Source organism: Callithrix jacchus, chromosome 2 (assembly GCF_049354715.1).
Source record: "Callithrix jacchus isolate 240 chromosome 2, calJac240_pri, whole genome shotgun sequence".
Lineage (NCBI taxonomy): Eukaryota > Metazoa > Chordata > Mammalia > Primates > Cebidae > Callithrix > Callithrix jacchus.
In genome coordinates, this window is record NC_133503.1 from 191,334,584 (window position 1) to 191,354,278 (window position 19,695).

General features: G+C 40.1%; 1 protein-coding gene across 11 annotated transcripts in view; it reads left to right on the plus strand.

Moving 5' to 3' along the window:
* The window catches only part of DNAH5 (dynein axonemal heavy chain 5), a 385,840-nt gene that overhangs the window by 114,666 nt on the left and 251,479 nt on the right, over positions 1-19,695 (plus strand). For 5 of the 11 annotated variants that reach the window (XM_078365928.1, XM_078365933.1, XM_078365935.1 and 2 more), the window contains 9 exons: positions 2,451-2,585; positions 5,481-5,565; positions 10,142-10,302; positions 12,211-12,432; positions 13,788-13,925; positions 15,026-15,202; positions 16,846-16,959; positions 17,647-17,754; positions 19,400-19,522. In XM_078365928.1, the coding sequence (XP_078222054.1) occupies positions 2,451-2,585; positions 5,481-5,565; positions 10,142-10,302; positions 12,211-12,432; positions 13,788-13,925; positions 15,026-15,202; positions 16,846-16,959; positions 17,647-17,754; positions 19,400-19,522 (1,263 nt within the window). The remainder of the gene's footprint in view (positions 1-2,450; positions 2,586-5,480; positions 5,566-10,141; positions 10,303-12,210; positions 12,433-13,787; positions 13,926-15,025; positions 15,203-16,845; positions 16,960-17,646; positions 17,755-19,399; positions 19,523-19,695) is intronic. The other 6 variants (XM_078365930.1, XM_078365931.1, XM_078365937.1 and 3 more) reach the window with 3 other exon arrangements.

Below are 19,695 nucleotides of genomic sequence, written 5' to 3' on the forward strand. Positions count from 1 at the left end.
GCGATTCTCCTGCCTCAGCCTCCTGAGTAGCTGGGATTACAGGCACACACCACCATGCCTGGCCAATTTTTGTATTTTAGTAGAGATGGGATTTTGTCATGTTGGCCAGGCTGGTCTCAGAGGGTTTTACAATGTTGGCCAGGTTTTGACCTCCAGTCAACGTTTGCCTGCCTCAGCCTCCCAAAGTGCTGGGATTATAGGCATGAGCCACCGTGCCTGGCCTCATCCTTAGCTGTCTTTATTTGCACTTTCTCTTCTTGCTCCTGGAATACAGGTAGTCCTCAATTTTCTTCACTTTTTTGTGTTTTCATTTCCATATATTTGTTAGAAAATCATATCTGCACTCATGGTTTAAACTTTCCTTTATTCATTCATTTGTCAGATCTTTATTGAATGCACATACCACTTGCTGGATGAAAGAGCTGATTACTTTTGCAGGTTCTGTACTGCACAACTCCAACAGGTATCACATTGTTTTCACACTGATTGACATTGTAGCTTTTATATTGACAGTCTTCCTATGTCTCTATGTCTGTATGTGCCTGTCTATATCTATGCCTGTGTCTGTTTCATATCAGTGGTTCTCAACGGGGGAGGTTATTTTCTTGCACAAGGGCCATTTGGCAATGTCTGGAGACATTTTTTATTCTCAAGACTTGGTGGTGGGAGCTATTGGCATCTGGAAGTTAGAGACCAAAGGCACTGGTAAAACCTCACAGTGCACAGGACTGCCCCTCACAACAAGAATGGTCTGTCTCATAAAGTCATTGTGCTGAATCGAGAACCTGCATGTTACCTGTATCTGCAATGCTATTTCCCCTTGAACATTTCCAGTGGCCTGTCTGCCTTGTCCACCTGTGTAGTGACTCACTTCAAAACCTTACACATCCAAAAGCTTAACTTATGACTGTGTTGCTTCAACCTGCTCCTTTTGATAAACCCCGTCTCTGGGAATGCCACCTGATTGCCTCTAGGCATGCGTCACTCCAGCCCACTTGCCACACTACTGTCAGAATGATGGATTTTTCAATGCTGCACAGACAGCTAAACACCTATCTCTCCTGATTTGAAACTTATCAGTGATTCTCTGTGGATTTCACATAACAGTTAAACTTTGTAATGTGGTTCAGAAAATATTTATGATTCGACTTTTTTCTCATTTCCTATTGTTTTCCTAGTTCTTTTTAGTTCACCCATCCTGGCTGCCTTGTGGTTTTCAGAATGTGATTTCATGTACCTCTCAGCCTTTGTGTATGCCGAAAAATGACTGTCCTAGGAGTATGACCAGCTCTCCGTCAATGCTAGACTGGAGCCACCTCTTCCTGAAAGCTTTCCTGTCATCATCACCGCTGCCCCTTCTCCACTCCAGGCTAGAGTGGGAGATCCTTCTTTTTGCTCCTTCTCTGGAGACCCAGAAATGCTCTTGCATTTGGAGACCCATAAATCTGATGCCCCTGTGGCAAATGCAATGCCATTTGTCATATTTAAATTTTCAGCTCACATCCTGCCAGCCAGGCTGTGAGCTTTTTTGAGGTTACCAGGTAGTGTTAGCCTCTTTAGCACTGGCACATATTCGGGGTTTAACAAATGTCTGTTGATTAAAAGAAGGGATCCAGAGGGGCCACCTTTCCTCTTCCTAGTGGGAGCTACTGGTTGGCATGAAAGGTAATGTATTATCTCAAGAATGAATTGGAAGCCACCAGTGTCAAAAGAGTTGAATAATAGTGCATTCATACTGAACATTTTTGCAGCTGTTACATGGGATGGAATAGTCTGTATTAAACTAGAAAGAAGTCTGTGATGAGTTGTTAAGGGAGAATTGCATGAAAACATTTTATAGTGTGATGTAAATATAGGTGTGTGCATTTGTTTGAATATGATTGAATGAGCATAGAGCACAGGAAAGACATGCTTCAAACTGCGAACATCGGTTACATTAAGCATGCCTTATTCTCATAATTAACAATCGATAGTTAAAGAGCATGCAGTGGTATTCGGAAGTTAATTCCAGACCAAATATGTAGCTGTAGATAAACAATAAAGATAGGAGATAGGTAGAAAAATATTACTTTAATGGCTTAGGAAAATGTTTACCAAAATGGAGATCTCTTTTTTCAGGATTCTGTTGAATGCTTATATATGCATAGAAATAAGTGTGTAAAGATTTAGAACAAAATGTTAACAGTAATAATTTCTGGATGGCAGATGATTTTCCTCTCTTTTGGCTTCTCTGTATTATGCAATTTCAAAACAGTGAGCATAGCTTATTTTCATAAGAGAAATAAATTATTTCTAAAAATGGAAGATAGTATGTTAAAAATTGGTACCATTAAGCTGTCTGTTATCTGGATACTAAGACTTGAAAAAACAACAGTAGGATGAAATGATTACAAAATGAATCCACTTGAGAACAGCAGTTGCCATGTCACATTTTTATTCTTTTCTTTTAGCAAAGGCTGAAGGAAGAGAAGGAAGCCAAGCGGGCTCTTTTGGATGGGAGGCATAACTACTTATTTGCAATCGTGGCTTGCTGTTTGGACCTGGACAAAACTGAAGTGGAGGATGCCATTCTTGAGGGGAATCAGGTGGGATATGTCTGACTTCTCACTGACTTGATTATGGAGGGCATGGATGGCCTGTTGATGTAGTCCTGTGGCAGGATCCCATGCTGTGCCCAGAGGGAGGCGCCTGTCTTAACGTGGACAGGGCTCCATTCTACTCTGTACTGGTGCTTGCAGAATGAATTTAAGGCTCTCTGGCTCTCCAAGTTGAATAGGGGCACTTATAATGGTCATTTGAGTTCGGTGATTCTGACGCCATTGTCTGCATCTCTCTACATCCAGTGAAGCTGGGCTCCCATGCCATTTTGGAAACTGAAGTTGGGGAACAGAATCTCCTCTCAAGTTGCCAATTCATATTCTGTGCATTTCCCCTGTTCTAGGCTTGGAGACTAAATTTGTGCCATGATTTTCTGTCTTTCACTTCGGTTTGGCAGCTGAATCTGCTTTCTTTTGTTCCTAACCTTGGTTCCCATCTTCTGCTACAATTTTTCTTTAAAACCAGGGGTGTGATTTGCTTTGTTTTTGGCCTTGGTTGGGGGAAGGCCAAAATATGGGAAGATATAATTTCCTGGGCAGTGAGAAAAGCATATCAGCAGCCCTATGACGATTCATGAAGATTAAAAAAAAACTAATTAGACATTAGGGAAAAAAAGAAAGAGGCAAGCCCTTTTTGTTGACAGGATGCCACACTGTTGGCAATTTTTTTCAGTGGTAGGCTTGTAAATTTTAACAACTTGCTTTGGGCAAGGTTGGAGGAAGTAGGCACGTAGGCACTGGTTTGAGCATCTACTGATTTCTGTGGTGTAAATACTCCCACAGTAGCTGGTTCCAAACTACTATCATCATATTACAAAACGCTGGGTTGGAAAGAGTTGTGATCCATTGGATATCCTGGGCCAGTACAAGCCATCTGCAGCATACCACTGGCTTCATTCCTTCCTACTGGGCTACCCTGGTGGGGTTCATAGGAGTTGGGGAACAATTAAGAGCAGATAACACTAAAATGTGTAAACTACAGGATGAATCAAGCAGAAGCTGAGGAGATGTGCTTCTCCTCTTCTCCTTCTCCTCATAGCTAACACTAATTGAATGTTTACCAGGTGTTGGCCCCTGTTCTTGATCACTTTAACCTATGACTTCATTTCCATCTTCATAATACTAGGAGGTAGGTAATATTATTCCCAGAACGTGGAGGCCAACAAGCAGAGAGGGTCACTTGGGGAGATTGTTCCAGAGGTGAAGTGCTTAACTCCACCCTGCTTCCCAGTTCAGACATCTGGATTTGGGATTATGCAAGGGGAAGAAACAGGCAAAAGTTCAGCTCTGTAGGGATCCCAGGTTAAACCGCTAGGTCAAGGTCAGAACCCAGGAATGTCAGAACCCGGAAGTTTGAAGAAAGCATCTGGCTCAGGCTCTCATGCAAAGATGGGAGGGATAGGAGCTTCAATACTGGCTGTGATGGGAGCATGCCCTTCACCACATTCTTAGCATGGAATGTAATCTTGGGGAGTCCTTCCTACTCTTCCCTGTGGCATCTTCAATCACGGGAAATTGAAGGGGACTTATTTTCACATTTAATTGTTCAGGCTAGATTTTATCCTTTAAAACAGTTATTTTAAGATGTAGTAAATACACATAAAATTGACCATCTTAACCATTTTAAATGTACAGTTAATTAGTATTAAGTACATTCACATTACTGTGCAACAAATCTTCAGAACGCTTTTTATCACAAAAATGAAACTCTGTCCCCATTAAACTACCACTCCATGTTCCTCCTTCTTCCAGTGCCTGCCTGGCAACCCCCCATTCTACTTTTTTTTCTAGGACTTAGAGTATTTCATAGGCATATCATACAAGTAGAGTCATACAGTATTTGTCTTTTTGTGATTGTCTTATTTCACTTAGTAAGGTTTTCAGGGTTCATCCATGTTGTAGCATGTGCCAGAATTTCTCTCCGTGTTAAGGCTAAATTATATTCCCTAGTATACTTATACCATATTTTGTTTATCCCTTTATCTGTCACTTTCACCTTTGTGGAAGCTATTGTGAGTAATGCTACTCACAAATATCTTTTTGAGATCCTGCTTTCAATTCTTGGGATATATTCCCAGAAGTGGAGTTTCCGGATCATGTGGTAATTCTATTTTTAATTTTTTGAGAAGACTTCATACTGTTTTCCACAACGGCTGCCCCATTTTACATTCCCACCAATAGTGCACAAGAGTTCCAGTTTCTCCACATCCTCACCAGCATTTGCTATTTTCTGATTTTTAGTGGTAGCCATCCTAATGCCTAATGGGTGTGTAGATTTTATCTTTTTATTGTCATATGAATTTCAAACTGTGCTTTTGACTATTTAAGAGAAGTGGTTTTGTTGGTAGCAGACCATTTGTTAGACTTGTATCCTTACAGTGAGCCTCAGGGATGGGACTCTTAGTCCCATCTTAGTGCCAGGTTGCTACTGGAAGGAGTGTCCATAGTCGATATGTTCTCATGGCAGCTTTGGCGATCATTGCAATTTAATATTAATTATCTCTAGAATGTTAGACCAAGTTTTGAACGATTTGTTCTTTCTGATTTGCAGTTGACTGAAACACTCATCTATTTAAATCGCCCTTCAACAGCTCAACACTTTAGGCAATTTGCAAATATAGAGGGACAATGCTTTTCAAATGTGCATAAGTAACAAATATTTCTATGATTCATTAAATTACTTTTTTGAACGGAGTCTTTCCTATGGTGAGGCATTTATTCTTTTGACACAGTTGCTCCCTTTTAAATAGGATACATTAGATTCAGTCCTGTTTGAGTAAGAAAGATGACAGTAGTTTTCCTTTTTTATATTATTAATGCTGAGTTAAGTGCGGTTTCTAATTTGGATTAAAAGTCATTATCTTGCCTTTTTCCTTTTCCCAGATTGAAAGAATTGATCAACTTTTTGCTGTTGGAGGTCTCCGACACCTCATGTTTTACTATCAAGATGTGGAGGTAGCAGAAACAGGTATCTGAATTTGATGTGACATAACCCAGAAATGTGTCATTAGATTTATCTGAGGGTAACTTGAAGAAGAAACTGTGAGAACAGACCTGCTGCACCTTGCTGGCAGGAGGGAGGTGTGTGTGGGGGTCGATGTGGGAAACCCTTAGTGTGTTGGGTGTGGCCCTGTGGAAGAAGTTGTGTGTCCTCAAGGATAGAGGACAGATTACAGTTGGTGTTTAGCCTGGTTGTTCTAACTTTATTGGAGACGTTTTCTTTTCCTTCTCAGACTGTGCTGGCAATAAAGATAATAAAGTAGATTATGTTTGACTTCCTTTTCTTATATTCTAGTTCATTCTGTGTACTATGTTCTGGAAGTTATAAGGGGTACCCGTTTCTCATGTATATAGGCATTATTTCTTTTTGACATAGAAATTACTGCCAGTATGTGTAACATCCCTTTTTTGTTAAATATCACATTGTATTTAACTGACACTGCTTTAAATAAGTAATATTGGATGACAGGTTTCATCACTTGCACTTATGAAAAGTTTGCAAATCTTTCTATGGATTCAACTGGGATAGTCTATTCTCCTTTTAAGTGGATTAATGTAATTTTAAAGGCCTATCCAGGAACATACTGAATATATGATTAAATGTATTATTTAATATATTAAAATATTATATACATCCTTTTTATTACCCATTTGAAAAAAGGGAAAATAGTTATTGCTCTTGGCATATAGTGAGACTATACTTCTTTATTTAAAAACTGAAGAAATTATGCATGCAAATTTGAAGTGGCATTTTCTCAAAGCTGTCAGTTTGGCATTTTGTGCTTAGAAAGCTTATTACATTTTCAGTGAAAAATCAAGAGATAGAAGTTTTGGTGTCTACAGCAGATTGCAAAACATAAGCTCAAATGAAAGATCAAATTCATCCATGAATGGAGCACTGGATGAAACTGGCCTTCTGTGTAAATTTTACTTGGAGCCAGAAGTGTTTGTAGGACACAAACATAAAAGCACGTTTAACCTTTACATTTTCTCCCTTGCGATAGTCCTTCTTCTGAACGTGGATTAGAAGGCTGGCAATCCCATGACTTTCCTGGATATTCTTAGATTACAAAAACTTCTATGATCATTTTAAATTACAAACACAACCTCAACTCAAAAAGAAAAACTGTCCTGTTGATGGAAAGTGAAATCTTCTTCCCTCCTCACCCTTGAGTCCCCCATTCCTCTGAAGGTTGAAGTTCTCAGTGGGAGAAGAGGAGGACTATGCGTTCTTCTTCTCACCTTCCTCTTCCACCCCTTGTCCACAGCAGCGTAACCAAAGTGGCTGACTGTGTGAGGCCAGAGGCAAGGTAGAGATAAGAGGGAAGCAGGGCGGGAAAGTTTTCACTGGACTGCCACTGTTGTGAGCTGAGTGCCCTGGCACTCTGACCTTGCTCTTGTGGGCACGGTGGTGGGTTCTCCTGAGGTGACCACTGGGAACATTGGCTGTGCATCCCATGGCAATGGCCTGTCCTGATGATGACCTCTGAAATTTGGTAGCGTAAGTCACCAGGAGCAATCACTCTGTCCCATCCTCCCTCAAGTGCTCCTTTTGAGTAGGATTTAAGGTGGCTCCAGTCTGGCTCTTTTTAGCAGGGCCCCCACCGGGTTCCTAGGTCCCTGCCCTCCATGGATTTGTTGTTAGCTATCAGCCAGTCCAGTTTCTCTCTATCTGCCTTATTGTACACTTTGCTTAGATTTCTTATCTGGGTCAGGTGTCATATCCCAGTCATTTTGTTCCTAAACTCCAGGAGACATAAATAAGGCTCTTTAGGTGGTTCGATTGAAGACCTTGTTTTTTGACTGGAGTGACTGTCCTGATTTTAGCACTGAAAGTCCTGCAGCCCAGGAACCCCTCCCTCCTTTGCATAGGATGATGTGGTTTGGCTCTGGGTCCCCACCCAAATCTCATCTTGAATTGTAACTCCCACAATTCCCATGTGTTGTGGTACGAACCTGGTGGGAGGTAATTGAATTATGGGGCTGGGTATTTCCTGAGCTGTTCTGGTGATAATGAATGAGTCTCATGAGATCTGATGGATTGTTAAGGGAAACCTGTTTTGCTTGGGTCTTATTCTCTCTTTGCCTGCTGCCATTCATGTAAGACAGGACTTGCTTCTCCTTGCCTTCCACCATGATTGTGAGGCTTCCCAAGCCACGTGGAACTGTAAGTCCAATTAAACCTCTTTCTTTTGTAAATTGCCCAGTCTTAGGTATGTCTCTATTAGCAGTATAAAAATGGACTAATACATAGCATAACTGTCCTCACAAAATCCTTCCTTAGTCTACATGCTCTTGACCCTTTTGCATTCTGATGAGGGCCCAGGAGGAGATGTCTAATCAGTTCTAGGAAAAGTGCTTTGAAATTTCTGCAGATTTTTTTTTCTTTGAAACTGTGTTTTCTGATGTCTATCATGCCTTGGTGCCTCGGTTGAAACTAGTTGCCTAACATCTTATTACTCATGAAACCCACGTGATATTAGGCAGGAGTGGGATGCAATTTTGAATGAGGGGGAGATTGATCTTCTAGTTACCTTCAATGAAGGTTTACTATCAAAGCCCCAGTCCAGGTTTCTAGCCTAGCACCATGGGAGGAAGATCCCCGAGGGAGGATTATTCCAAGAGGTTTTAATCCCAGGATTATAGGATTCAACTTCTGGTCTACTCCTCTTCCCAAAGTACACCGTTAGCACCATCCTCCCACCCCAGTAACCCAGATGGAGTTACCTGTCTATTTGGAGATCTAAACATTTCTTGGGCAGGTAAGAACACAATGGACAAGCTCAGAGCATATTCTGTGTACTTAAATGTTCTACATGCTTGGATAATCAAAGATGAATGTTCAATACTGATAATAATAATGCTTACACATAAGTGCTTTTCTAAGAACTTTACATGTATTAACTCATTTGATTTTCACAACAATTTCAGATGCTAAGTTCTAGTATTATTCTCATTTTTAAAATAGGAAGATGAGAAAATGAAGGCACAGAAAGATTAAGCAACTTGGCAAGGTCACATGGCTGGGAAGCACATGGTAGTCTGACTCTATAGCCCACACTTAATCATCAAGTGATCCTGCGCCTACAAGACCCTGATACCAGCAGTATTTGAAAGATAACCAGTTATGCTGACTATGACAGAGAATGTACAGCATGGGGAAGTGAGGGTTCTGAGTTCTGAGTTTTATAGTCAGAGCTGGTTTTTGACCTTTGCTCTGCCACCAAGGTCACCAAGTTGTGCCACCAAGTTTGGCTGTTTAACTTGGAACATGTCACAGCTCTCTCAGAGTTTTTTTTTTTTGAGGCTAAGTTTTGCTCTGTTGCCCAGCCTGGAGTGCAGTGGTATGATCTTGGCCCACTGCAACTTCTGCCTCCCAGGTTCAAGCGATTCTTCTGCCTCAGCCTCCCTAGTAGCTGGGATGACAGGTGTGCACCACCATGCCAGGCTAATTTTTGTATTTTTAGTAGAGACAGAGTTTCATCACATTGGCCAAGCTGGTCTTGAACTCCTGACCTTAGGCAATCTGCCCACCTTCACCTCCCAAAGTGCTGGGATTACAGGTGTGAGCCACTGTGCCCAGCCAAGTTGTGTTTTTACAAGGGTACGTATTAGAGGGCCTGAAACACAGTACATGTCAGTAGATACTTTGTCCTTCTTCCCTCTTTTCACTGCCCATGAAACAACAATTTAGAAGTGAATCTGTGATCTGGAATCAAACAGATTCTTTGAGATGCCTATAGGGCTCATGCTAGAGATTGTTCAAGAGGTGGACCGACCTAAGGCACACGGACAAGTCAACAGTGTGTCTGTAGGGCTCATGCTAGAGAGTGTTTAAGAGGTGGACTGACCTAAGGCACATGGACAAGTCAACAGTGTGGCTATAGGGCTCATGCTAGAGAGTGTTTAAGAGGTGGACCGACCTAAGGCACACGGACAAGTCAACAGTGTGTCTATAGGGCTCATGCTAGAGAGTGTTTAAGAGGTGGACCGACCTAAGGCACATGGACAAGTCAACAGTGTGGCTATAGGGCTCATGCTAGAGATTGTTCAAGAGGTGAACCGACCTAAGGCACATGGACAAGTCAACAGTGTGGCTATAGGGCTCATGCTAGAGATTGTTTAAGAGGTGAACCGACCTAACGCACACGGACAAGTCAACAGTGTGCCCATAGGGCTCATGCTAGAGATTGTTCAAGAGGTGGACTGACCTAAGGCACACGGACAAGTCAACAGTGTGCCCATAGGGCTCATGCTAGAGATTGTTCAACAGGTGAACCGACCTAAGGCACATGGACAAGTCAACAGTGTGGCTATAGGGCTCATGCTAGAGACTGTTTAAGAGGTGGACTGACCTAATGCACACGGACAAGTCAACAGTGTGGCTATAGGGCTCATGCTAGAGATTGTTCAAGAGGTGGACCGACCTAATGCACACGGACAAGTCAACAATGGCAATATTTTAACAAGGAAACTTCTTTCCAAATGCAACCATGTGGACTGTAAAAAGCATTTGTGATACTAAAATTATTTTTCTTTTGTAGGACAACTTGGCTCTTTAGGAGGGGTAAATCTTGTTTCTGGAAAGATTAAAAAACCTAAGGTGTTTGTGACTGAGGGAAAAGATGTGGCCCTTACTGGGGCGTGTGTGTTCTTCATCAGGACCGACCCTTCTAAAGCCATCACCCCTGACAACATCCACCGGGTAAGGGGCAAGAGCTGTTGTTTACTCTGAATTACCAAAAATCAAACAACTTGCACACAAATATTCCTCCAGTAAAGGACAACCATTGTATTCACTACAGTATCTGAAACTCTTCAGAGAAGTATTTTTTAAAAATTTAAGGCAAGAAATTAAGAGGACATTCCCTTTAAATCTTTTGAGTAAGAGGACTTAATATTTGATTTATTAACACAAATTGATACAGCCTTCTGACTGTGTGGAATGTAGGGATTCATGAGCCCCACAGTTGGGCACCAGAATATAGGGAACCAGCTGTACATCACCCATGGGTACCCTGAGTTCAGTGGGACAAAGGAATCAGAAAAAGACAGATTAAGAGAGAAGGTGGGACCAGGGGACCATCACTTTATTACTTTGGAGGAGACAGTGAAGTCCCCGAGCTGTGATCATCCACATTATTTATTGATTACAATCACTTTGATCTGTAGGGTAGGGTGGGGTGATGGTGGAGTGAATCAGTGAGCCGGAAGTGAATCAGTGAGCCGGAACTGGTGTGTCATTCTAAGGATTGATAACAGTGGTGGTTTGGGAGTTTCACAAAACAAGAACACGTGGTTATCTTTAGCCTATTATCTATGTGCGGCTGATGGAACGCGGGCCTTACAAGGACCCTACAAATCTGGCTACGTCATAGTGCTATGAAGGGGTTTTACGTCCTTGAGCACAATGTTTATGGTAACAGAGCTGAGGTCACCCTGCACCGGAACATGAGGCACGGAGAGGCCTTCCTCCTCAGAGGCGTCCTGAGGCCTTCCGCAGTTTGTTGTTCCTTGTTTATATGTCACTCATAACCAATTTATGTAGGTACTCTGTAAGTCCTTTCTCCTTTGCTGCTTTTCCCAATATGTGTAACAGTCAGGGCTTTCTTTTTCTAAAGAATTCCCCGTGCATAATTTACTTAGTGGTGAATTTTATACATTTAAGATAAGATTTCTGAAAGTGGATATGTAACTTTCTTTTTTTGCATTAAGTAAAGTGTGTCTGTACAAGTTTTTCCCGTCCCTCTGATGGGTGCACTGTCTTCTTGGAGCATATGAATTGGTAAACATCTGGCACTCTATTTATTGCATGCTTTTATTTTGATGGTTATAATTTAGGATAGTATAAAGCTTATTTCTTTTTTCTTTTCTTTTTTTTTTTGAGATGGATCTCTCTGTGCCCAGGCTGCAGTGCAGTGGCGTGATCTTGGCTCACTGCAAGCTCTGCCTCCCGGGTTTAAGCAATTCTCTGCCTCAGTTTTCTGAGTGGCTGGGATTATAGGTGCCCACCATCATGCCTGGCTAATTTTTGTATTTTTAGTAGAGATGGGGTTTCACCATCTCGGCCAGGCTGGTCTTGAACTCCTGACCTCGTGATCCACACACCTTGGCCTCCTGAAGTGCTGGGATTACAGACATAAGCCATTGTGCCCAGCCTACCTCTTATTTCTTAACCAGGTTGACAAACTAATAATTTTCTTTTTTTCTGAAACAGGGTCTTGCTCTGTTGCCCAGGTTGGAAGGCAGTGGTGCCTCTCGGCTCACTGCAGCCTCTGCCTCCTGGGTTCAAGTGATTCTCATGCCTCAGCCTCCCGAGTAGCTGGGATTATAGGTCCCTGCCACCATGCCCAGTTAAATTTTGTATTTTTAGTAGAGACTGTATTTTTAGTTCAACTGTGTTGCCCAGACTGGTCTTGAACTCCTGATCTCAAGTGATCCACCTGCCTTGGCCACCCAAAGTGCTGGGATTACAGGTGTGAGCCACCATGCCTGGCCCAAACTAATAATTTTCTGGGTATTTGGTAAACTGACAACATTTAGAAATGACTTAGTAGCTGTGTGGCGTTTGAGGATCATATGTACAGTAAAGGATCTCCTGCTTGTTTTCCAGGAGGTGAGCTTTAACATGTTAGATGCTGCCGATGGAGGCTTGCTCAACAGTGTGAGGCGTTTGCTGTCGGACATCTTCATTCCTGCTCTCAGAGCCACGAGCCATGGCTGGGGCGAGCTTGAGGGCCTTCAGGACATAGCTCATGTCCGGCAGGAGTTCCTGAGCTCCCTGGAAGGCTTTGTGAATGTCCTGTCGGGTGCCCAGGAGAGTTTGAAGGAGAAGGTAAGGATGAATAAGCTGTTCCTTTAAAAATGATCAGGTGGTCAACAAGTACAGTACGTGTGTGATGCGTCTCTTAGACGGTCTTAGTTCCTCATGTTGCAGTTCTTCAAAAAATGTTGTAGGCAATTTTATTGCCCCTTCAAGAGGTGGTGGTGATTAGATTCAAGTTTCCACAGTTTGTAATAATCATCACATTCAGGGGTTCCATAAAAATGTTGGCAGTGATGCAAGACTTTACTCAGTTAGATGAGTGACTCCAAAGGCAAGAGTCCGAAATGCTGTGGCACTGCTGTGCATCCTGGAATGAAAGGAATTTGGAACTGAAGTGTGTGTGTGTGTGTGTGTGTGTGTGTATGGAGGGGATGGGGGTGGCAGATGGAGGTGAGAAGGGATTTTGAAGGGGCAGAAGAAGGAAAGAGGAATTGATATGTTTGGAGAGAACTAGTTGGATTCTGTGGTTCAGTCCATGATCAAAAGGGCCTTTAAGAATAATTCTGGCAGATGTGAGACTTAGCTTCTGTATGCTTTGTGCTGTTTATAAGTCTGGGTTTGTGATTACTTGGGGCGGCATTTGATGGATGCAGGCATGTTTGTGTGTGTGTGTGTGTGTGTTTGTGTGTGAAAGAGATAGAATAAGAAAGAGAGAGAGAGAGAGAGAGAGAGAGAGAGAGAGAGAGAGAGAGAGAGAGAGAAAGATAAAGGAATAAGAGAGATGACAGAGCCCAGATTGGGCATGTAGGGGGAGGTAGGGAAATGGGTCCCATGGTAATGATGACAGTGTTACACTCTGCCCTCCTCTCCCAGGAGTGCTGATCCTGCTGGGATTGGGGAGGGGGCATTATGCTTTCCAAAGGATGTAGAATGGGAGAGTTAAGCAACCTTTATTCAGGGAGACACAGGATGATTAGCTGGATGACTCCAGCTAATGCCTGAGTTATTTTTGTGATTAACTGTGATGGAGGCCAGACCAAAATGCAGGTTGGACCAAATAAAAATGTTGGTATTCTATCTAAAAAGACAGTATTTTTTTATATGGTTCCACTTCAGATTGCAACAAAAGTCTTAACAAAATGGGACGGGTGCCCAGGTGAGAGGAGGCAGTCTTTCTGAGTGGGAGAGGGCAGCGGGCTTTGGGTTGAATTGTGAGTGTGTGTAGGATCACAGGGATGTGTTGGGAGGTCCCGACAGTCTGGGGCCAATGTGGACAAAGGCACGTGGGAGTGGAGAGGAGCTATGCGCTACCTGACAGACTTCCCAGAGCACTGTCAGAGTGCAGCAAAGTGAAAAATACAGGGCCCAAAGTCTGTGTGTTTTATAAAATCATCATCTTATTATTTAATTTTCATTCTGATTAGGTGAACCTTCGAAAATGTGACATACTTGAACTGAAAACCCTAAAGGAACCTATGGACTACTTGACTCTAGCAAATAACCCTGAGACTTTGGAGAAAATAGAGGATTGTATGAAAGTGTGGATCAAACAGACAGAACAGGTAATTTTGAGAAACCAAATGTCAATTTCAGGTGCCAAGTTACTGAACTAGACAATGGAAGAAGGTGTATTATCAAATGACATTCCATTTGCTAAGAGTTTTTACTATAAATCCTTAAGGAGGTGAGAGGTCCAATGTGGTTTTCATTTACTATCATGAATTAAGAAGAGGTAATGACTTTGTATACTTAGATCACTCAAAGGCTGCACTTCGCAAGTTTTTTTTCCTTGGGGTCTAATTTACTTTGGAGAGAACTGCTGTAGAAGCATGAGGAGTTTTCTATTTTAGCATGCCCTCCAAAAGGAAGCTGGAGACTTAACCTTAAAAAAATTCAGAAAAGTCTTAAATGAAGGAATGAAGGTAGACATTACATTAAAAAGTAAGCACAATTAAAATCCACTAGCCTAAACCATACAGTTTAATAAGGTTATGTTACTCCAAGGTCATAGAGTAAATGAATAGCCAAGAAAAATTCCTGAGGTCAAGGCCTTCAGAAGCTCATTACAGCTCATTAAATTGGTATTTTTCTATTGCAGATTGGGTGACTGTAGTTAGCAACAGTATACTGTATATTTCAAAATAGTAGGTTGGTGCAAAAAGTAATTGTGGTTTTTGCCATTACTTTCAAGGGCAAATTACTTTTGTACCAATCTAATATTTAGAAGAGAAGACTTGAAATGTTACCCACACACAGAAATGGTAAGTAATCAAGGTGATCATATCCCAAATACTCTGATCTGATCATGACACATTCTATACATATAACAAATACTCACATGTACCCCATAAATATGTAAAATACATATCCTTAAAAGAAGAAAATACAAATCAAAAATCTCAAAGTAACTTCCAAATATAAACTATTTTCAAATGAGGAAGGCATAAGTGGTTTTCAGTGAAAACAAGTCAAATAAATTTTTCTTGGCATTTAAAAATGGATGGATACATGCTAAGTTAGTAAAAGATGGTTGCTGGAAGCATGGAATACACATATATCATGATCCAGATAGGATAATCGATTTCCTTATTTGTTTTGCTTGTGTATAACTTTAGTATCTCCAGCCCCACATAGTGGTTCGTGTTTTCCTGTGCATTTGTAGGTTCTTGCTGAAAACAATCAGTTGCGGAAGGAAGCGGATGATGTTGGGCCACGAGCAGAGCTGGAGCACTGGAAGAAAAGACTCTCCAAGTTTAACTACCTCTTAGAACAACTGAAAAGCCCCGATGTGAAGGCCGTGCTGGCAGTGCTTGCAGCGGCCAAGTCAAAACTGCTGAAGGTTGTCAGCCATTTCATTTTGCCTTATGAAATGGGAGGGAGAATTCTCTGTGCATATTTTCAAGTCATAGAGTGATTAGGAACAAAAACATGTTATGATACCTTTATGAAAAACATGTAAAATTACATAATATTTCCCTCATATAACTTTGGAGGCTGTGGAATAGTCTTTGAATTAAAGGCATTTGTTAGCTGGTCTACATGTATGTATATGTGTTATTACAGGGCATTGCATGTAATTAAGACAGAGCATGATAGCATGTGTGTATATATATATACATACATGCATATATATGTGTATATAATGATTTCAGACCAGCTAGAAATAATAATAATGAAAACTCACCATATTCATGTTTATTTTTTAGCCCTTGTATATTAGTTTTATATTGCAAACAAACAACCCCCATTAGCAGCTTAAAACAGCCAATATTTTAATCTCACAGTCTATGGAAAAAGAATCTGGGTGCAGCTTAGCTGGGTGCCTCTGACTCCAGGTATCTCATGAGGTTGCAGCTGTGATGTGCGTTCATCTTAAGACTCAACTTGGGGAAGATCTGCTTCCGAGTTCACTCATCTGGATGTTGCTGGATTCAGTTTCTTGCTGGCTGTTGGCTGGAGACTTCCTTCAGTTCCTTCCCATATGGGCCTCTCCATAGAGCAGCTTAGAACATAGCAGCTGGCTTCCCTTAAAGGGAGCAAGTGAGAGAGGCAAGAGAGCACCCAACCTAGAAGCTACAGTCTTTAAACTAGTTCTTGAAGTGACATCCCATCACTTTTGTCATATTCTCCTTACTGGAAGCAAGTCACTAGATTCAGCTCACAATCAAGGAGAAGGGATGAATGCAAGAGCTTGAATACAGGGAGTCTGTGGTCATTGGGGATCATCCTAGAGGCTGCCTAACTCACCTGGCATTAATGTTGGAAAGACTATTTGTTAACTATTTGCATGGGTGTTATTAGCTATTTGCATGTTTTGATACATGCAAGTAATCTAAGTAAGCAATAATAATTAGCTGCTATAAATGTGCTATAGATTTACTTTGTATTATTCTTAAAAGAAATAGCAGAGGTGAACCTTGCTATATAGTTCAGAAATATTATCAGTCGGACTTCCATGAAGTCAGTGGAACGTATTGATGTGCTAAATAATTTCCTTTTACTTCTCTCACTATTAGATTATATTTTTATTTCTGAGTTCCTAGCTCATAGCACAGTACCGGCATACAGTTGGCAGATAATAAATATTTACCACATTAATGGATAAATGTATTGGGATATAGGAAGGGAGGTCAGGTTAGAATAGCAGAAAGACAGAAAATATGGGAGCGAGGTACCAGATGGGTCTGGTAACCAGCGGAGGGGAAAAGGTGTGAGTTAAAAGGTATGTGCTGCCTTCTTGGTACTCTGTGACAGTCATGGCATAGATTTCATATGCCATGGAAGAGATGCTTTAAAATATTCAGTCAAAAATTTTAAATTGCTTTCTAGCATAGCAGTATCTCTCACCCCTCTGGATTCAGTTTTATGTGAGATACGCAGAAAGTCTGGCCTAATGGACTTGTGGTGACTCTTCGCAGTTGTTATGTTGGAATTTCCTCTATTAATAATTGCATTAAAATTGCTTTTCCATATTGTGCTTAGACTTGGCGGGAGACAGATATTCGAATCACTGATGCAACTAACGAAGCAAAGGACAATGTGAAATACTTGTATACACTTGAAAAATGTTGTGACCCTTTGTACAGCAGTGATCTAGTGAGTTAAGGATTTCTGCTCTTTTAGTCTATAGATAACCCTTTTTTCACTAGCTGCATTGAATATTGAATTTTGGTTCATTGATATTACAGTCCATTGGAAAGGTCTTAGAAACTTTTTATTTTCTAATATATATATATGTATATATATGCATATACACACATACACATAGATATCTGTATTTCTATATCTAACTGTAAACAATCTATCTACTATTTATTGAAGATATGTATGAGGTGTTATATTTTAAAACATTTATTGCAAGTTACATTTTCCATTAAATGTTGCAAAGGACATTCTGAACTATATACCCCGAAGAACTGTGGGAAAAGTTGTTAACTGGTGATTTATCGTTTAGCTTTGGGAAGTGCCTGCTTTTACTTATTACAACATTAATTGTCATTAACAGTTCATCATTAATAACAGTTAACAGTTAACTTGATGTTCCTTGTCATTAACAGCAGGTCAATATTTCTTTCATTGAAATAACTTTTGATTAACCATATATGACTAAAATAATAAAAGTACTATTAAATATATTATATTCATGCAAAGCATTAGATAGTATTTTTAGATGTTTAATGGAGATATCTTAAACTTTATTTTAATGCCAATGGAATGGTTAGTCTTAGAATTTTGCTCAATTGATGATTTTTTTTTCCTGAAAACTTTGATGGTATCTTTCAGCTGTCCATGATGGATGCTATTCCTACACTTATAAATGCAATTAAAATGATCTATAGTATCTCTCATTATTATAACACCTCTGAGAAGATCACATCTCTGTTTGTAAAGGTAAGTGTGTGATGTAGAGTTCATGGTCGTTTATATTTCTTTGCCAATGATCAATTTATTGATAATTAAAAATTACCACATTGGCCCAGTTCAATATATATGTATCTTACCATTTTAAAAAGGCTTAGGCTATCAATAGAGATAGAATTAAATTTATATCAGAGGCTGACTCTAGCAAATCATAAAGCATTATTTCCCAAAGTAATTATTACAATAAATATTTTATCATTTATATAATACAAAGGAAAAAAGATTACTTTTGGAATCTCTTTTCCTGTTTGCTTTAGCACATCATGTATTCCTACTGGGTAAATTTTAATTAAGAAAAGCTATATTTAACTGGCTGTCTCCTGTTTCATATGCCACTGTTCCAAATTTATCTGATGCCACAGTTGTTTACTTGGTGTTATTAGAACAGTAATCATGGCAATAAAAGCCATTTGCAATGTTCTAGTAATCTATAAAGCAATTATAATGATTCTGCCAAAAACATAACGATGCTTAAACCTTATGTCCTAACTCGTAAGTGTTTATGGTAAGCATTGTCACTATTCTCATTTTGAATGGTCTCTAAGAAGTAAATGACTTTTTCATTATCAAGGCAAAAATCTTAAATGTTGTGTTAAAATGGAAGAATTTTTGACTCATCAAGACTTGCATTCTGAATACTAACCATAGTAGGAGGCACAATTCTTCCTGGGAATAGAGACATCCAGCCTTAAGAGCTCAATGGGAAACTTTTTCCTTCTGCTCTCATGTAGGTAGTTGAGGTAAAAAAAAGGAGGGTTGGCTGCAAGATTCCCTCCCAGGTTCCGTATACTTTAAAATTATATGTTAGGGTTGGGAGAGTATTCCCTGTGTAAATGAGACCCAAAAGTAAATTTGTGTGATTATTTTAGGTTTTATGCATATTATTTGCAAAACTTGATCTAGCATAAAATAATGAAACCACCATTTATCTAACTACAAAAAAATCTTTATTATGGAAATGTTGAAGTGGGTACAAAAGGAGAGAGAAATGTATACTGGAATGTCATGTACATATCACCTAGATTCAGCAAATAGCCACACATGGATGATCTTGATTCACCCATACCCCATACCCCCACCCCTTGCACTGGAAATCCTGGCATCATATCATTCCATGCATACAGCATGGTCATTTAATTTTCTTTGTGTGTTATTCAAAAAATTAATAAATGAATAAAATGTTAGTGGTTTTGTATATTATCTTTCCTTCTCCCTGTGGCCTCCTCCTTGTGACATTTCCATTGCTGATCATGGTCACATGGAAAGATCAGGGTTGACAGTATTTTAAATGGTGCTAATAAACTGTGAGTTAGATATTATAAAACTCATCAGTTTTAGGTAGGGAAATGAATCCTTTCTTGGTTGGTTAAGACAATTCATCCTGTATAAACAAGGTGGCCCAAACTGTCAATTTTCCATGGTGCTTCCAACTCTGTGATTTCACAGACGATTTTGACAATATCAGAGGATCATTGGTTGATTATAATTGTATAAATCCAAGCTCAAGTTAGAAGATTGTGAGTTCTGAGAAGCAGAAGAGTTAAGGACCTTCTAGTCTAGAGTACAATCCATGGCTGTTTTGTGTAGTTAACATCATTTTATTGGAAAATCCCAGGTGACAAATCAGATTATATCTGCATGTAAAGCCTATATTACCAATAATGGAACTGTTTCCATCTGGAACCAGCCACAGGATGTTGTTGTAGAAAAAATACTATCTGCGATTAAACTGAAACAGGTAATGATCAGTTTAGTATTTAGATGTTCTGTTATTTTTATCTTATTTTTACTGCTGAGACTATCTGAAAGCATTTTGTAATTATTATATTATTGGTTGCTAAAAAGAACAGTGATTCTTAACTATTAAGAAAATTGAATGTTACTATACTTTCCCAGGAAATTTATTCACTT